Here is a 15,984-nt window from a genome sequence, read left to right on the forward strand (position 1 = left end):
AAGAATAGAGTTTGTTTAAATCCTCCTGAAGTTCCCTAACATCTACGTTTGAATCAATTATCCTACCTATCTTTGTGTCATCGGCGAATTTGCTCATATCACTAGTAATTCCCTCATCAAGATCATTGATATATATTATAAACAACAACGGGCCCAAGACTGATCCCTGTGGAACGCCACTTGTTACAGATCCCCACTCGGATTTAACCCTGCTCCTCTCCAGTTCCGTCTCCCCGGTACTAGGCTCGGGGAGAGAGTCACGCCCTGCTCCTCCAGTTCCGTCTCCCCGGTACTAGGCTCGGGGAGAGAGTCACGCCCTGCTCCTCCAGTTCCGTCTCCCCGGTACTAGGCTCGGGGAGAGAGTCACGCCCTGCTCCTCTCCAGTTCCGTCTCCCCGGTACTAGGCTCGGGGAGAGAGTCACGCCCTGCTCCTCCAGTTCCGTCTCCCCGGTACTAGGCTCGGGGAGAGAGTCACGCCCTGCTCCTCCAGTTCCGTCTCCCCGGTACTTGGCTCGGGGAGAGAGTCACGCCCTGCTCCTCCAGTTCCGTCTCCCCGGTACTTGGCTCGGGGAGAGAGTCACGCCCTGCTCCTCCAGTTCCGTCTCCACGGTACTAGGCTCGGGGAGAGAGTCACGCCCTGCTCCTCCAGTTCCGTCTCCACGGTACTAGGCTCGGGGAGAGAGTCACGCCCTGCTCCTCCAGTTCCGTCTCCACGGTACTAGGCTCGGGGAGAGAGTCACGCCCTGCTCCTCTCCAGTTCCGTCTCTCCGGTACTAGGCTCGGGGAGAGAGTCACGCCCTGCTCCTCTCCAGTTCCGTCTCCACGGTACTAGGCTCGGGGAGAGAGTCACACCCTGCTCCTCCAGTTCCGTCTCCCCGGTACTAGGCTCGGGGAGAGAGTCACGCCCTGCTCCTCCAGTTCCGTCTCCCCGGTACTAGGCTCGGGGAGAGAGTCACGCCCTGCTCCTCCAGTTCCGTCTCCCCCGGTACTAGGCTCGGGGAAAGAATCGTCTTTGTGAATTATACAAAGCAAGTTCGCAAATTATAGAAAAAATATATAAATCACGTTGAAAGTATATATATTTACAAGTAAATATATTTATTTACACGCAGCTACAATATATTTTGGTTAATTAACACATCCAGAACATTAACAAAAATTATTCTTTTGGAAAATTTTGAGAAATTTTCCATGATTTTTATACAATAATTATTAGCGATAGTAATGTTTATATAAAGTTGATATAACTTTTGAATGTTAATAAGTCACATAGGAACCAACGTATCTTATATAATTAACTTACATATTGCAGTAAGTTAATTAAGTAAAGTGGAATTATTGTAATATGAAAAGAATTAGTGTTTTGTTAAGGTAATTATGTTAAACTTCCAGAATTGTTATTAAATTTAAATAAATATGTGTGTGGAAGATGGGAGAGAAGCAACGAAGATGGAGGTACGGGATGGTAACTAACTTTGAATGTTTATTCTGATTTAATAATAATAATAATAATAATAATAATAATAATCTTATTTACTACCAGTACATGTACAAGGTATACAGACGATAGCTGACATCAATGACATACTACTATATACAAAGTACCTTGTTATATTGAGCATTAACTGCAAATTAGGTCAGTTTTGTCCCAGGATGCGACCCACACCAGTCCACTAACACCCAGGTACCCATTTTACTGATGGGTGACCAGGGACAACCAGTGTAAAGAAACACGCCCAATGTTTCTACTCCTTCGGCGGGTGAAGCGAAAGTTTTGCCACCAGGTCACCGGGCACCGTAATAGTGGCCGATAGAAATATCTGCGAATTTCGTACTACATGACAAGTGAAGAGGAAATACACGTGGAAGGATCCAGTTATATAATTAAACAAAACCATAATGATAATAAATTAGACACATGTGCAACTCTTGGGTATCTTTATTGATACCCATGTGTCTAATTTATCAACATGTCGGTTCTCTAAACCATTCATCCACAAAACCATAATGTTGATATGGATGGAATATGGGAAGCCGTAACTGGTTGACGTGATGTTGGTTCTATCTTGTGCAATATAATATTAATATACACTTCCTGGTGTTATTTAAACCCCACACAACAAGTGAGGTTAGTAGAGGTTGGCCAATTTTGTATTCAGTTTGCCTGTAAGAGGTATCGGGATATACAGTGTAATAAATTGGTAGATGTATTAATTTGTTATAATATACGATTATGTGCTTAATAATTGTAAAATAATATATCAAACAAAATTCTCAAATCAGTCAAGTCCACTTAAATTCTTAATTATACAATCAACTTAAAAGTTTTATTGGCGTAAATTTTCATTATAAATATACAGGAACCATTTGTTCCTAATTTAGGATCCCGGAACTACTTGGGAAGGTGAGACGGTGGGCACTGAAGGAAGGACATCGTGACCCAAGTGCTCCTAAAATCCTACAAGTCTCCAAGATACATCAACATCAGTAAGTTGCAATTTGGTTTAGTGTAAAGAGTTCTTCCTCGAGTGTGAGTTGAAGGTTAATTCGATATTATGGGAATTGAATAAGTGATAATGTCTTTCTTAATGCTCATGTGGGACACAGTTGAGAGTTGCTGCAGCCTTGGTGGATGGATGGAAAGTATTTTGTCCTTACTAACAGAGACGTGGAAGTCTCTGCTAAACTCACTTAACATTATCCTGATAGCAGAGAGAAGGAGCAGTCTCTGCTACACTCACTTAACATTATCCTCATAGCAGAGAGAAGGAACAGTCTCTGCTACACTCACTTAACATTATCCTGATAGCAGAGAGAAGGAATATGCTCTGCTACACTCACTTAACATAATCCTGATAGCAGAGAAGGAGCAGTCTCTGCTACACTCACTTAACATTATCCTGATAGCAGAGAGAAGGAACAGTCTCTGCTACACTCACTTAACAATATCCTGATAGCAGAGAGAAGGAGCAGGCTCTGCTACACTCACTTAACATAATCCTGATAGCAGAGAGAAGGAGCAGTCTCTGCTACACTCACTTAACATTATCCTAATAGCAGAGAGAAGGAGCAGTCTCTGCTACACTCACTTAACATTATCCTGATAGCAGAGAGAAGGAATATGCTCTGCTACACTCACTTAACATAATCCTGATAGCAGAGAGAAGGAGCAGTCTGTGCTACACTCACTTAACATTATCCTGATAGCAGAGAGAAGGAGCAGTCTCTGCTACACTCACTTAACATTATCCTGATAGCAGAGAGAAGGAGCAGTCTGTGCTACACTCACTTAACATTATCCTGATAGCAGAGAGAAGGAGCAGTCTCTGCTACACTCACTTAACATTATCCTGATAGCAGAGAGAAGGAGCAGTCTCTGCTACACTCACTGAACATTATCCTGATAGCAGAGAGAAGGAGCAGTCTCTGCTACACTCACTTAACATTATCCTGATAGCAGAGAGAAGGAGCAGTCTGTGCTACACTCAGTTAACATTATCCTGATAGCAGAGAGAAGGAGCAGTCTCTGCTACACTCACTTAACATAATCCTGATAGCAGAGAGAAGGAGCAGGCTCTGCTACACTCACTTAACATAATCCTGATAGCAGAGAGAAGGAGCAGTCTCTGCTACACTCACTTAACATAATCCTGATAGCAGAGAGAAGGAGCAGGCTCTGCTACACTCACTTAACATAATCCTGATAGCAGAGAGAAGGAGCAGTCTCTGCTACACTCACTTAACATAATCCTGATAGCAGAGAGAAGGAGCAGTCTCTGCTACACTCACTTAACATAATCCTGATAGCAGAGAGAAGGAGCAGTCTCTGCTACACTCACTTAACATAATCCTGATAGCAGAGAGAAGGAGCAGTCTCTGCTACACTCACTTAACATAATCCTGATAGCAGAGAGAAGGAGCAGTCTCTGCTACACTCACTTAACATAATCCTGATAGCAGAGAGAAGGAGCAGGCTCTGCTACACTCACTTAACATAATCCTGATAGCAGAGAGAAGGAGCAGTCTCTGCTACACTCACTTAACATAATCCTGATAGCAGAGAGAAGGAGCAGGCTCTGCTACACTCACTTAACATAATCCTGATAGCAGAGAGAAGGAGCAGTCTCTGCTACACTCACTTAACATAATCCTGATAGCAGAGAGAAGGAGCAGTCTCTGCTACACTCACTTAACATAATCCTGATAGCAGAGAGAAGGAGCAGTCTCTGCTACACTCACTTAACATAATCCTGATAGCAGAGAGAAGGAGCAGTCTCTGCTACACTCACTTAACATAATCCTGATAGCAGAGAGAAGGAGCAGTCTCTGCTACACTCACTTAACATAATCCTGATAGCAGAGAGAAGGAGCAGTCTCTGCTACACTCACTTAACATAATCCTGATAGCAGAGAGAAGGAGCAGTCTCTGCTACACTCACTTAACATAATCCTGATAGCAGAGAGAAGGAGCAGTCTCTGCTACACTCACTTAACATAATCCTGATAGCAGAGAGAAGGAGCAGTCTCTGCTACACTCACTTAACATTATCCTGATAGCAGAGAGAAGGAGCAGTCTCTGCTACACTCACTTAACATAATCCTGATAGCAGAGAGAAGGAGCAGTCTCTGCTACACTCACTTAACATTATCCTGATAGCAGAGAGAAGGAGCAGTCTCTGCTACACTCACTTAACATTATCCTGATAGCAGAGAGAAGGAGCAGTCTCTGCTACACTCACTTAACATTATCCTGATAGCAGAGAGAAGGAGCAGTCTCTGCTACACTCACTTAACATTATCCTGATAGCAGAGAGAAGGAGCAGTCTCTGCTACACTCACTTAACATTATCCTGATAGCAGAGAGAAGGAGCAGTCTCTGCTACACTCACTTAACATTATCCTGATAGCAGAGAGAAGGAGCAGTCTCTGCTACACTCACTTAACATTATCCTGATAGCAGAGAGAAGGAGCAGTCTGTGCTACACTCAGTTAACATTATCCTGATAGCAGAGAGAAGGAGCAGTCTGTGCTACACTCACTTAACATTATCCTGATAGCAGAGAGAAGGAGCAGTCTCTGCTACACTCACTTAACATTATCCTGATAGCAGAGAGAAGGAGCAGTCTGTGCTACACTCAGTTAACATTATCCTGATAGTAGAGAGAAGGAGCAGTCTGTGTTACACTCACTTAACATTATCCTGATAGCAGAGAGAAGGAGCAGTCTCTGCTACACCCACATATTTTAACTATCTTTAAAATCAATACAGCAGCCTCTCGAAACATGGGAAGCAATAGTCTTATTAGAGAGAGTGTTGTGACTGCTTCACAACGTAACGCAGTACTGTAGAGTACACTATGTACCAGACTGCTACATCTTTTGTAGGGAAATAAAAGAAACTATGTAAGATGTGGTTACTTGTCCTCTCAACGCGGTGTCTAGATGTTGGTGAAGAGCTCTTAAAGTAAGGAACTGGCGCTAACTTTTCTTTCCTTGGGTCAATCTTGATGTCTTTCCCAGGCGCTGTGACACCACTATGGATAGCGCATCCATCCATATGAATAAAATAATAAATGAAAATCTGGTTGCTTGGTGAAGAACATTTGATTGTTGATTCACTCATTTACTTACATCACAAAAAGCTAATATTCACATATTAATTGTGACAGATCTCGTCGTAGGCCTTATCTTTCATGTTAAACAACTTTTTATTACAGTCAGGCCTAGTGGGTGTACGGAGGAGTGAGTGATTACTAGAAAAAGTTGTTTGACTTAATTAAGGAGGCCACCAGGCCATGGGCCTGCTGGCAAACGCTCTCCCTTCACACGCTGAGGGTCCGGGTTCAATTCCTGGCAAGGGTGTTTCCTTACACCGGTTGTCTATGTTCATCCATCAGTAAAATGGGTACCTGGGTGTTAGTCGACTGGTGTGGGTCGCATCCTGGGACCAAACTAACCTAATTTGCAGGAAATGCTCTGCATAGAAGGAGCTTATATAGTAGTATGTCACTGATGTCAGCTATGGTCTGTAGAATTATTATATAATACAATAAAGAACAATTATCGTCTGGCTAATAGTGCAACATGGTTTACCTGCTGAGGATATTTTATAAATCCTAATAATATATCAACACTGACCTTGTTTAGATGAAGTGATGAATGTTTTGTTTGTTTCCAGGGCGTTAGAATCGTGGGTGATGCTCACTTGGTTTTCAGTGGCTGTAGTGGTGGACTGGGTGTGAGTAGTGGATACTTCCTGGGTAAGATGACCGTCCCGCGCGGCAAGGAGAAGGTCCAAGTAATCGCCTCTTTTTTGACCTGCCTTCCTGGCGGCTATGGTCTCCTCTACCACACTTATGAAGAATTTCACACTAAAAGGCTCTATTTTAATGCCAATAGCATTGCAAATTTTTGGATACATATTCAAAAAGGTAAATTTTATCAGCCTTATCAATGAAAAATCAAAGAATGTTTTTGCCAATTTGGCAAACTCCGGCACCTCGCTCGTGAAGGAATTACATTCAATACCAAAAGCACAGGAAGCAATAGTGTCCATTGTGAACCGTCCAAAATTTACCTTCATATCAACATAAGGTTTCTGAGAAGCTTCTTTAAGAGTAAAAGATACAAGAGAGTCTGCCTTGTCACAGATGAGAGGGAACATGGAACGCATCTTGCCGGAGGTGAAGGTTGGTGTCATGACGGCTCGGAGAGCCCTCCACTCGTCTCCAGTCTTGTTACTCAGCATTTCGTTGATAAGACTTCCATCTTCAGCCATAAACAGCCGACGGTCGACAAAATGATCAAAATCTTTAACGAGGATGTGCTTGAGTAATTCGGGATCGCCAATCATTAGAACAGGGTGAAACATATCGTATAATCCACTCATAGTTGACCCTCCATACTTGTAGTAAACCTGTACATATAGGCAGATATTATAATTTCACCTTACCCAGAGAAAATGCACATCAATATGAAGTTTCTATGTCAAATATGTTGTTTTGGAGAGTAATACTGGGAGACTTCAATATCTGTTTTCAGCAGCAAAATAACGGGCTATGCAAAAGGTATAAGCAAATTCTAGGTTTAAATAGTTACACTCAACTAATTAATACACCAACCCGGATCACACAGTTCTCAGCCACCCTAATTGACCACATACTTTGTAACCGCGCTGAGAACATTAGTCAGTCAGGCGTCATTACCACAGGTCTTAGTGATCATTTCATCATTTACTGCACCAGGAAAATCACTAGGGATATGATAGGCCTACACAGGACAATAAAAATGAGGTCAACTAGAAACTACAGTAAAGAAACACTGGTAAATAGGCTACACAATTGTGACTGGACAGAGATAACAAGTTGCACGGACGTAAACGATGCCTGGGAAAAATTCAAAACAATGTTCACTACCATCCTTGATAATATTGCACCAGTTAAAGAGGTTAGGATTAAACGAAGAACTGAACCCTGGATGAATACTGAGATATTAGATAATATGAAATTCAGAGACCAGCTGCTAAAAAGATTTAAAGCAAACAAACAGGATATTGCAGCACTAAATGAATTCCAAAGGGTGAGGAACAGAGTACAGAGACTTATAAAAGGAGCAAAGGCAAGCACTATTGCACAAAAATTGAAGAGTATAAGCATAACCCCAGAAAGCTCTGGCAACAACTAAAACAGTTGGGGTATAGCCATCAACCAGTAGATAGGTCTAATATAGTACTCACTATTGATAACGAGGTATACCACAAAACATCTAAGGTGGCAAATTGCTTTAATTCCTACTACACATCTGTTGTATCAACACTAGTAAGTAAACTACCATCTGCATCAAATACGTTTAACACAGACTCTGATAATTTTCAAACATACTATACCAATAAAGGGGTAACCCCAAACAGTTGTCAACTAGTAAGTGTATCTCATGACTTTATTCAAAAGGAACTAAGCAGGTTAAACCCAACTAAGAGCACAGGCCCTGATAACATCCCGTCTAAGTTCCTAAAAGATGGTGCTTCTGAACTGTCAGTCCCTATTGCTCACATAATAAATTTATCCATCACCACTAATACCGTACTGGAGGGGTTCAAGGAGGCCAGAGTTACTCCTATCTTCAAGAAAAATAGTAGGCCTGTTAGTATGCTCAGTATATCCAAAATTCTATCATTCAGGCTTTAGAAGAGTTTTTAGTTAGTTTAATATGTTTATTATGCACCCCATACCCATCCTGTGGGCGGTAGTCAAAAGATTACAGAGGTACATAATGGGTCCAGGGACTGGGCCTCAAAGTTTTGATAGCTGAGCAAGTTACAGAGGCAATGAATTCACAATTTACAAAGGTAATGAACTCACAATTTACAAAGGTAATGAACTCCAGGTAGGTCTAGTCACAATCATTACAAGTTACAAAGGTATTTACAGATTACAGAGGTACACAATGGGTCCAGGGACCGGGCTCCAAAGTTTTGATGGCTGAACTAGGTACAAGGTAATGAACTCACAAGTTACAAAGGTAATGAACTCACAAGTTACAAAGATAATGAATACTGTAAGAATGGTTACTTACGTTTATACATGGCTGCAATCATGAACAAATTTTAGAGTAATGAGCAATTCACACTTCCACACCCGGTCACAACTGTAGTGAGTTATTGGTGCAAATGTTGATTGCTGAGTCTCTCTCTCTCTCACACACACACACACACACACACACACACATACAAATTCATACACACACACACATAAACACACACACACACACACACACACAAACTCATACACACACGCACACACTCATACTCACACACACTCATACACACACTCACACTCATACACACACACACTCATACTCACACACACACACACACACACACACACACACACACACACACACACACACACACACACATGCACACATGTGGTAATGCTTTATTTACAGCTAGCAAAGTCAGGGTATTTCTCCAGAATGGTCTGTAATATACCACTGTGGATAAAATACTTAGCCATTTCTTGAACACTTCTGAGTGAGTTGTTTCTAAATTCATTAATTTTATCGCACTCCAGTACATAATGACGCAGGGTGTGACAATAATCCATCTGGCAAAGTTTACATTTCGTTTGGTCTACATCTGGTGGTGGTGATTTAACCTGCCAAAGATACTTGTAACCCAGCCGGAGCCGGGCGGTAGTGACATCCAAGAGTCTGCTTATTTTGTTGGATGCACCATAGACATGTGGCTCCTCCTGCATGATAGAATGATGATAGATGGACTCACTGGTGTCAATCTCCCTGAGCCTTAAGTCCATAAAATTCAGCTGAAGTTCTTTTCGTATTATTGTTCTCAAACTACTACCTGACAAGCCAAGATTGTAATCTACTCCCTCTTTGAAAGCATACAGCTTAGCCAATTTATCAGTTCTATCATGCATCTGAAGACCAATGTGAGATGGAATCCACAGCATGTGCACTCTGACTCCACTGTCCACAATCCTACCATACCTGTGTCTGGCTTCTGACACAAGCATGCCACAATTTATGCTTAATGAGTTGAGAGCATTTATGGATGACAGAGAATCAGTTACAATTAAACTGTCAATCTTTGATACATAGATGCATTTCAGTGCAAGGAGTATGGCAAACAGTTCTGTCTGAAGGGTAGAGGCCCAATTATTGATGCGTGCTCCAATTTCTTTAAGAGAGCCATCACTCTGTACGACAACAGCAGCACTACCAGCTGCACCAGTGGATTGGTGAACAGAACCATCAACGTAAATAATTTGCGAGAGTGTGTGCTGTGTGACTAAGTTATCAATACAGCTTAAGGCCTCATGTTTGGCTTCAAGGCGAAGTTTTGGTTGTGATTTAAGAAGTAGTTTGGGGGGAAATGGAGGAATGGTAGTTTGGAATGGGGTAATATTCCATGGAGCGGAGAAGTGCCGCTGTTGCCTTACTTGACATAGATCATGTATCTGATTCATGCGGAGGTCGGTTCCAGTCTTTTCGATCCATCTGGAGGAGTGTTCACCAGTGCTGAGGAAAGTTTGGAGGGCTTCTGTGCAGGGGTTTGAATGAGCTTGCCTGAGCATATTAACCCCAATTAGGATATTTCTTTCAGTAACACGATCTCTGATGCTTGGAATATCAAGTTCTTTTTGCATATTTAAAATTTTGGCAGTACGAGGGCATCCTAGGATGATCCTCATTGCTTCGTTCTGCAGTTTTTCCAGCCCTCCAAGCTTCCAGTCAGACACAAGAGCAAGTAGTGGCGCAGCATAATCAACCAATGATCTAATATAAGCAAGATACATCATTTTCACAATTCTAACATTAGCACCATACCTGGGGTGAAGCCCTGCCACAACTCTAAGTGCTCTTAGTCGTTCTTTGTATTGGCGACAAAGTCTTGTTACAACAGGTCCAAGTAGTGGAACCTCAAAGCCTAGATACCTGTATCTGCTTACATATTCTAGAAGAGACCCATCATGCAATTGGATCTGACGAACTGTGCCTCTCTGTCGAGGAGGACGCCTATTGAGTATCTTTGTTTTATCAGTAGAGATTATCAACCCCAGGTCCTGACACGAGGCTAGTACATGATTAAGAATGTTTTGGGTGTTGGAGAATCCGGTGGTGTGGATCATTATATCATCAGCAAAACTAATCACATAATTATGGGGCTGACTAGGCATAGCATTAAGTAATGCATTAATTAGAATATTGAACAGTGTGGGACTGAGCACACCTCCCTGTGGGGTTCCTAATTCAAAGTCTTTAGTTACACTTCTATGTCCCTGGAACAACACAGACGATTTTCTGTTGGACAGGTAGCCTTTAATCCAGCGGAGAAGCCATCCTCCAACATCCATTCTGGCAAGTTCACTAATTATTACATGTCGGTTGGCTACATCGAAAGCGGATTTAAGGTCAAGGAAGGTAGTGTAGGAACTGTCAGTGTGCAGGGTGAGAAAGGTGGCTATGCAATGATGCACGCTCCTTCCATGCATGAAACCATGTAACCGGGGAGACAAAAATTGTTTGATTCTGTACATGAGACGATTAAGAATCATTCTCTCAAATGTTTTACACAAGCAGCTAGTAAGAGATATTGGGCGAAATGCATTTTGTTGATTGGGCTTAGGAATTGGAATGATGAGGCTGTTGGTCCAAGATTGAGGGAGCTCCCCAGTTACATAGCTCATGTTATATAATTCAAGTAATGGATTACCTGGTACTCGACACAGCAATCTGAGTATGTTGTAAGTAATACCATCCTCACCAGGCGACGTGGAGTTGCCCTTAGTTAGCGCTGCATCAAGTTCATAATTAGTGAAAGGAATGTTGCAATCATCTGCCTTACTGAGCATAAAGCAAACAAGTCTCTCCCTTGCATCATATTTATCATTTAATTTTGCCTGTGTGGTACTGGGAAGATTGTCATAGCTAGATGTAGCAGCCCAAGCACTGACTAACTCATTCGCCCTATGCAAGGGATGAGGGTGCGCGATCTGCCCAGTTCGTTTACCCTTAATTCTATTTATGTCCCTCCATGCCCGGCTAAGTGGGGTGTGAGCATTAAGACCGTTGACAAATTTTTCCCAGTCGGTTTGCCGCAGCTCTGTCATACGCTCTCTGGCAGCAGCAAGGGCAGTTTGGAAGAGCCTCAGCATTCCAGGGGTACGATGTTTTCTATAGGCTAGGCCTAGTCTGCGAGCAGTACGTTTCAGTGTACGAAGTTTAGAATCATTGTAATAAGTATGGTTTTTGAAGGAGGTATGATTATTACGGAAGTTTGTTGGGTTTAGAGTACCAAGAGGTTGCAGTGGCGGCTCTAAGTAGTTCTGAATACTGCTCACAAGATCATTGTTAAAGGTCTCTACAGAGGAACACTCATAGGAATTATACCAGTCAGTCACATGTGCAACAAAGTCATCATGCTGATCTGTGGGAACATTAAAACGTTTCCGTTTGAATATCCCACCAGGAAGGATAGTATTACCAATATCTAGAGAGGTTAGCCTAGGGAAATGATCAGACGCTATATCTGTTACAATGGAAGACTCACAACTGGCAGAAGTAATGTTGAAGCCCAGGCACAGATCAAGGACGCCTCCATAGATATGTGTGGGTTCAAGGTCACCTACAATTTGGACATTATCGTGACTGTTTAAGAGTGACAACAGTTGATTGCCATTACGATTACCAAACTGTGAGTTTCCAATGCTTTTGTGTCTCGCATTGTAATCGCCAATAATAAGAGTAGGCTCAGAATGAGCACAAGTTGGGAGCTCCAAGTAATTAAATTTATCAGCAGGAGCATACAAGTTAAATATGTTGAGAGCAGAGTTCCCTATATAAATCCTAACACCGTGATATTGTAGCCCCTCTGTTTTCTTGTGTGCAAGAAGTTGATGGGGAAGTGATTTTTTAATATATAGAACACAAGAGTTAGTAGATTTGAGGTTATATGCAACAAATGATGGTAATTTAGGGGGTTGGGATTTTTCAGGGACTCTGCACTCTTGTAGACACACAACATCAATGGGTTCGGTGGTTACTTTATGATGAAGTTCAGGAAGCCTTTTTCTAAGTGATGCAATATTCCAGCTTAATATAGAAAGTTTATACGAGTTTTGATCCATTATAGTAGTCCTGGGATCATCTTGAGTTTCTCAGCATAATGAAAAAATTGTTCATATAAATAGCAGACCTTATCAATGTCAACAGTGCTACCCTTGTCCATGAGTTTTGCAAGTGCACCTCCAGTTGTAAGGCCTCGTGGGAGTCTTCGTAAACCCAGAGCATGACGCTGTTTATGTGTGAATGTATGATAGGTGACACCACCACCACTCACATTCCCTCCTCCGCTAACATTACACGCAACACTACAACTGTCATCACCAGCGCCACTACCAACACTGTGTTCATTACATTTGTCAACAGTATTGTATTCAACATTAATGTCTATGTGACTAACCTCATCACACTCTGCACCACCACTTATATTATGCTCATCACTATTACTAACATTATAGACACCACCACTCTCATCACACTCTTCACCACCACTTAAATTATGCTCATCACTATTACTAACATTATAGACACCACCGCTCTCATCACACTCTTCACCACCACTTAAATTATGCTCATCACTATTACTAACATTATAGACACCATAGCCCTCATCACACTCTTCACCACCACTTATATTACGGTCATCACTATTACTAACATCATTGACACCATAGCCTTCGTTATGATGCTCACTACAGTTATCAACACAAGTATTATATTCGTCATTACTGTGATTAAGAACACCACCACCACCTTGTTCAGCAACCTTACACTTGCTTTCACAAATTGTGACAATCTTGTTATTGGTACACTCTACACATCTTTCCTTGTGTTGTTCAAGTTGTTGTTTCAGGAGTAACTGTTGTGTTTCCAGTATTTTTATGCGCGACATCAGGTTGTATACCACAGGAGCAAGACTTGGAACATCTGGAGACGTGAAGTCCCGGTCAGCTGAGCTATTTGGCTGACTGTCAGCTGACTCAGCTAGGCTGGTATTGACAGCCGATGTGATGGGGGTCTGTTGACGTGCTCCCCAGGTGAGGTGCTCAACCCCATTGTCTGAGGGCAGGCATGAGCCAGTATTCAGACCCGAGGTACCTGGTAGTCCTGGGGGGCCATTATGAGGGGTACAGGGTGAAGTGCGGTTGGCTGCGATGCGATCAGCCCTCACACTGCAGTCAGCATGAGCTGCTGTGACTCCTGAGGTCTTACAATTGATACATTGTTTAGCAACAGTCTGTTGCTGTTTGATCATAGCATAACACCGTTCAGAAGGATGAGCATTGGCACACACTGCACACCAGTGTGACTTAGATGGGCATTTCCTGGCGATGTGGCCCCAGCGTTGACACTTATAACATCGACGTTGAGGAGGTCTGTACAATGCAATGTAATAGCGTCTGTTGAGGGCTGCACGGGAGTGAATATAGCGTGGCAGAGTCCCCTGGCCAGTCCACTCAGCTAATATCAGACCGTTGGAAAGTCGACGAGGGCTTGCAACTTGCTCTGACGCCAGATATTGAGGATTCAAGTGCTTGTTGACGTTGTAGATGACAATAAGCACTTTAGGTGCCCTTGGTGGGGCAGCTCGGAGTTTGATGTTGGCATATTCGTGAGTGAGAAGTTTGTCTATAAATGCTGAATCATTAGGCACAAAGACGTAGTTATCCTCATCGCGGACAAACTTGATCGTTTTCTCATGATTGTTTACACTAGCTTCGAAAAACCAGTTAAACTTGGTCTCTTGATCAGTGTTGTCAGGGAAATCTAACCTGACAGCTTTGGGAGGGTGTGCGCCCACTGTATTGCTTTCAGCAAGCTTTCTCTGGAAGCCTCGTTCTTTTTTCCGAGCCTGTTTACTAAAATATGTTTCAAATCTGCCTTCACCATCATCTACGTCAACACCATCAGCTATACTCATAGCTGACAGGAGTTTCACACTGGCGATGGGCTAAAGGATACCGGTGAATAGAAGGGACAAGGAAGGGATATTCACCTCGCTAGACACAGGCAATGTGGGTGTAGTGGCCTGACGGTCGCAGTGCGATTTTCAAGGTCATTCACGGGGCCAAATTCGTCTCGAGAGTTACCAATATTGCACCACTCATTAATTACTCGAAACCCGCAGCACTTAACACAGCTAGCACACGTGTCTGGGAATGACAGACAAATTTTCACTCTGTGGACAAATAAATCAGCACAAACTTAATATGTTTAGAAGATCCTACTCAACCGACACCTCCCTAATTAATCTGATGGATTACTTGAGAACTGAAATGTCAACGGGGAACCTCATAGGTATGGTAACCTTAGACCTGCAAAAGGCCTTCGATACTGTCAATCACAATATATTACGTAAGAAACTTCAAGTTATCGGTATAGGTACTGTAGACTGGTTTAAGTCCTACCTTAGCAACAGGAGACAAATTGTCAAAATCAACAAAACAGAATCACAACCCCTGCCGATAGCCTGGAGTACCTGGAGTTTACCTGGAGAGAGTTCCGGGGGTCAACGCCCCCGCGGCCCGGTCTGAGACCAGGCCTCCTGGTGGATCAGAGCCTGATCAACCAGGCTGTTGCTGCTGGCTGCACGCAAACCAACATACGAGCCACAGCCCGGCTGATCCGGAACTGACTTTAGGTGCTTGTCCAGTGCCAGCTTGAAGACTGCCAGGGGTCTGTTGGTAATCCCCCTTATGTGTGCTGGGAGGCAGTTGAACAGTCTCGGGCCCCTGACACTTATTGTATGGTCTCTTAACGTGCTAGTGACACCCCTGCTTTTCATTGGGGGGATGGTGCATCGTCTGCCAAGTCTTTTGCTTTCGTAGTGGGTGATTTTCGTGTGCAAGTTCGGTACTAGTCCCTCTAGGATTTTCCAGGTGTATATAATCATGTATCTCTCCCTCCTGCGTTCCAGGGAATACAGGTTTAGGAACCTCAAGCGCTCCCAATAATTGAGGTGTTTTATCTCCGTTATGCGCGCCGTGAAAGTTCTCTGTACATTTTCTAGGTCGGCAATTTCACCTGCCTTGAAAGGTGCTGTTAGTGTGCAGCAATATTCCAGCCTAGATAGAACAAGTGACCTGAAGAGTGTCATCATGGGCTTGGCCTCCCTAGTTTTGAAGGTTCTCATTATCCATCCTGTCATTTTTCTAGCAGATGCGATTGATACAATGTTATGGTCCTTGAAGGTGAGATCCTCCGACATGATCACTCCCAGGTCTTTGACGTTGGTGTTTCGCTCTATTTTGTGGCCAGAATTTGTTTTGTACTCTGATGAAGATTTAATTTCCTCATGTTTACCATATCTGAGTAATTGAAATTTCTCATCGTTGAACTTCATATTGTTTTCTGCAGCCCACTGAAAGATTTGGTTGATGTCTGCCTGGAGCTTTGCAGTGT

General features: G+C 42.8%; 1 protein-coding gene across 1 annotated transcript in view; it reads right to left on the reverse strand.

Moving 5' to 3' along the window:
• Window positions 1-6,104: 6,104 nt before the first annotated feature.
• LOC138853992 (cytochrome P450 6k1-like) overlaps window positions 6,105-15,984 on the reverse strand; it is a 51,407-nt gene continuing 41,527 nt past the window's right edge. Inside the window, exon 3 of the mRNA XM_070094244.1 lies at window positions 6,105-6,916. Coding sequence (XP_069950345.1) covers window positions 6,128-6,916 — 789 coding nt within the window. The 3' untranslated portion in view covers window positions 6,105-6,127. The remainder of the gene's footprint in view (window positions 6,917-15,984) is intronic.

This window comes from Cherax quadricarinatus, chromosome 45 (genome assembly GCF_038502225.1).
Source record: "Cherax quadricarinatus isolate ZL_2023a chromosome 45, ASM3850222v1, whole genome shotgun sequence".
In the NCBI taxonomy this organism is placed as follows: Eukaryota; Metazoa; Arthropoda; class Malacostraca; order Decapoda; family Parastacidae; genus Cherax; species Cherax quadricarinatus.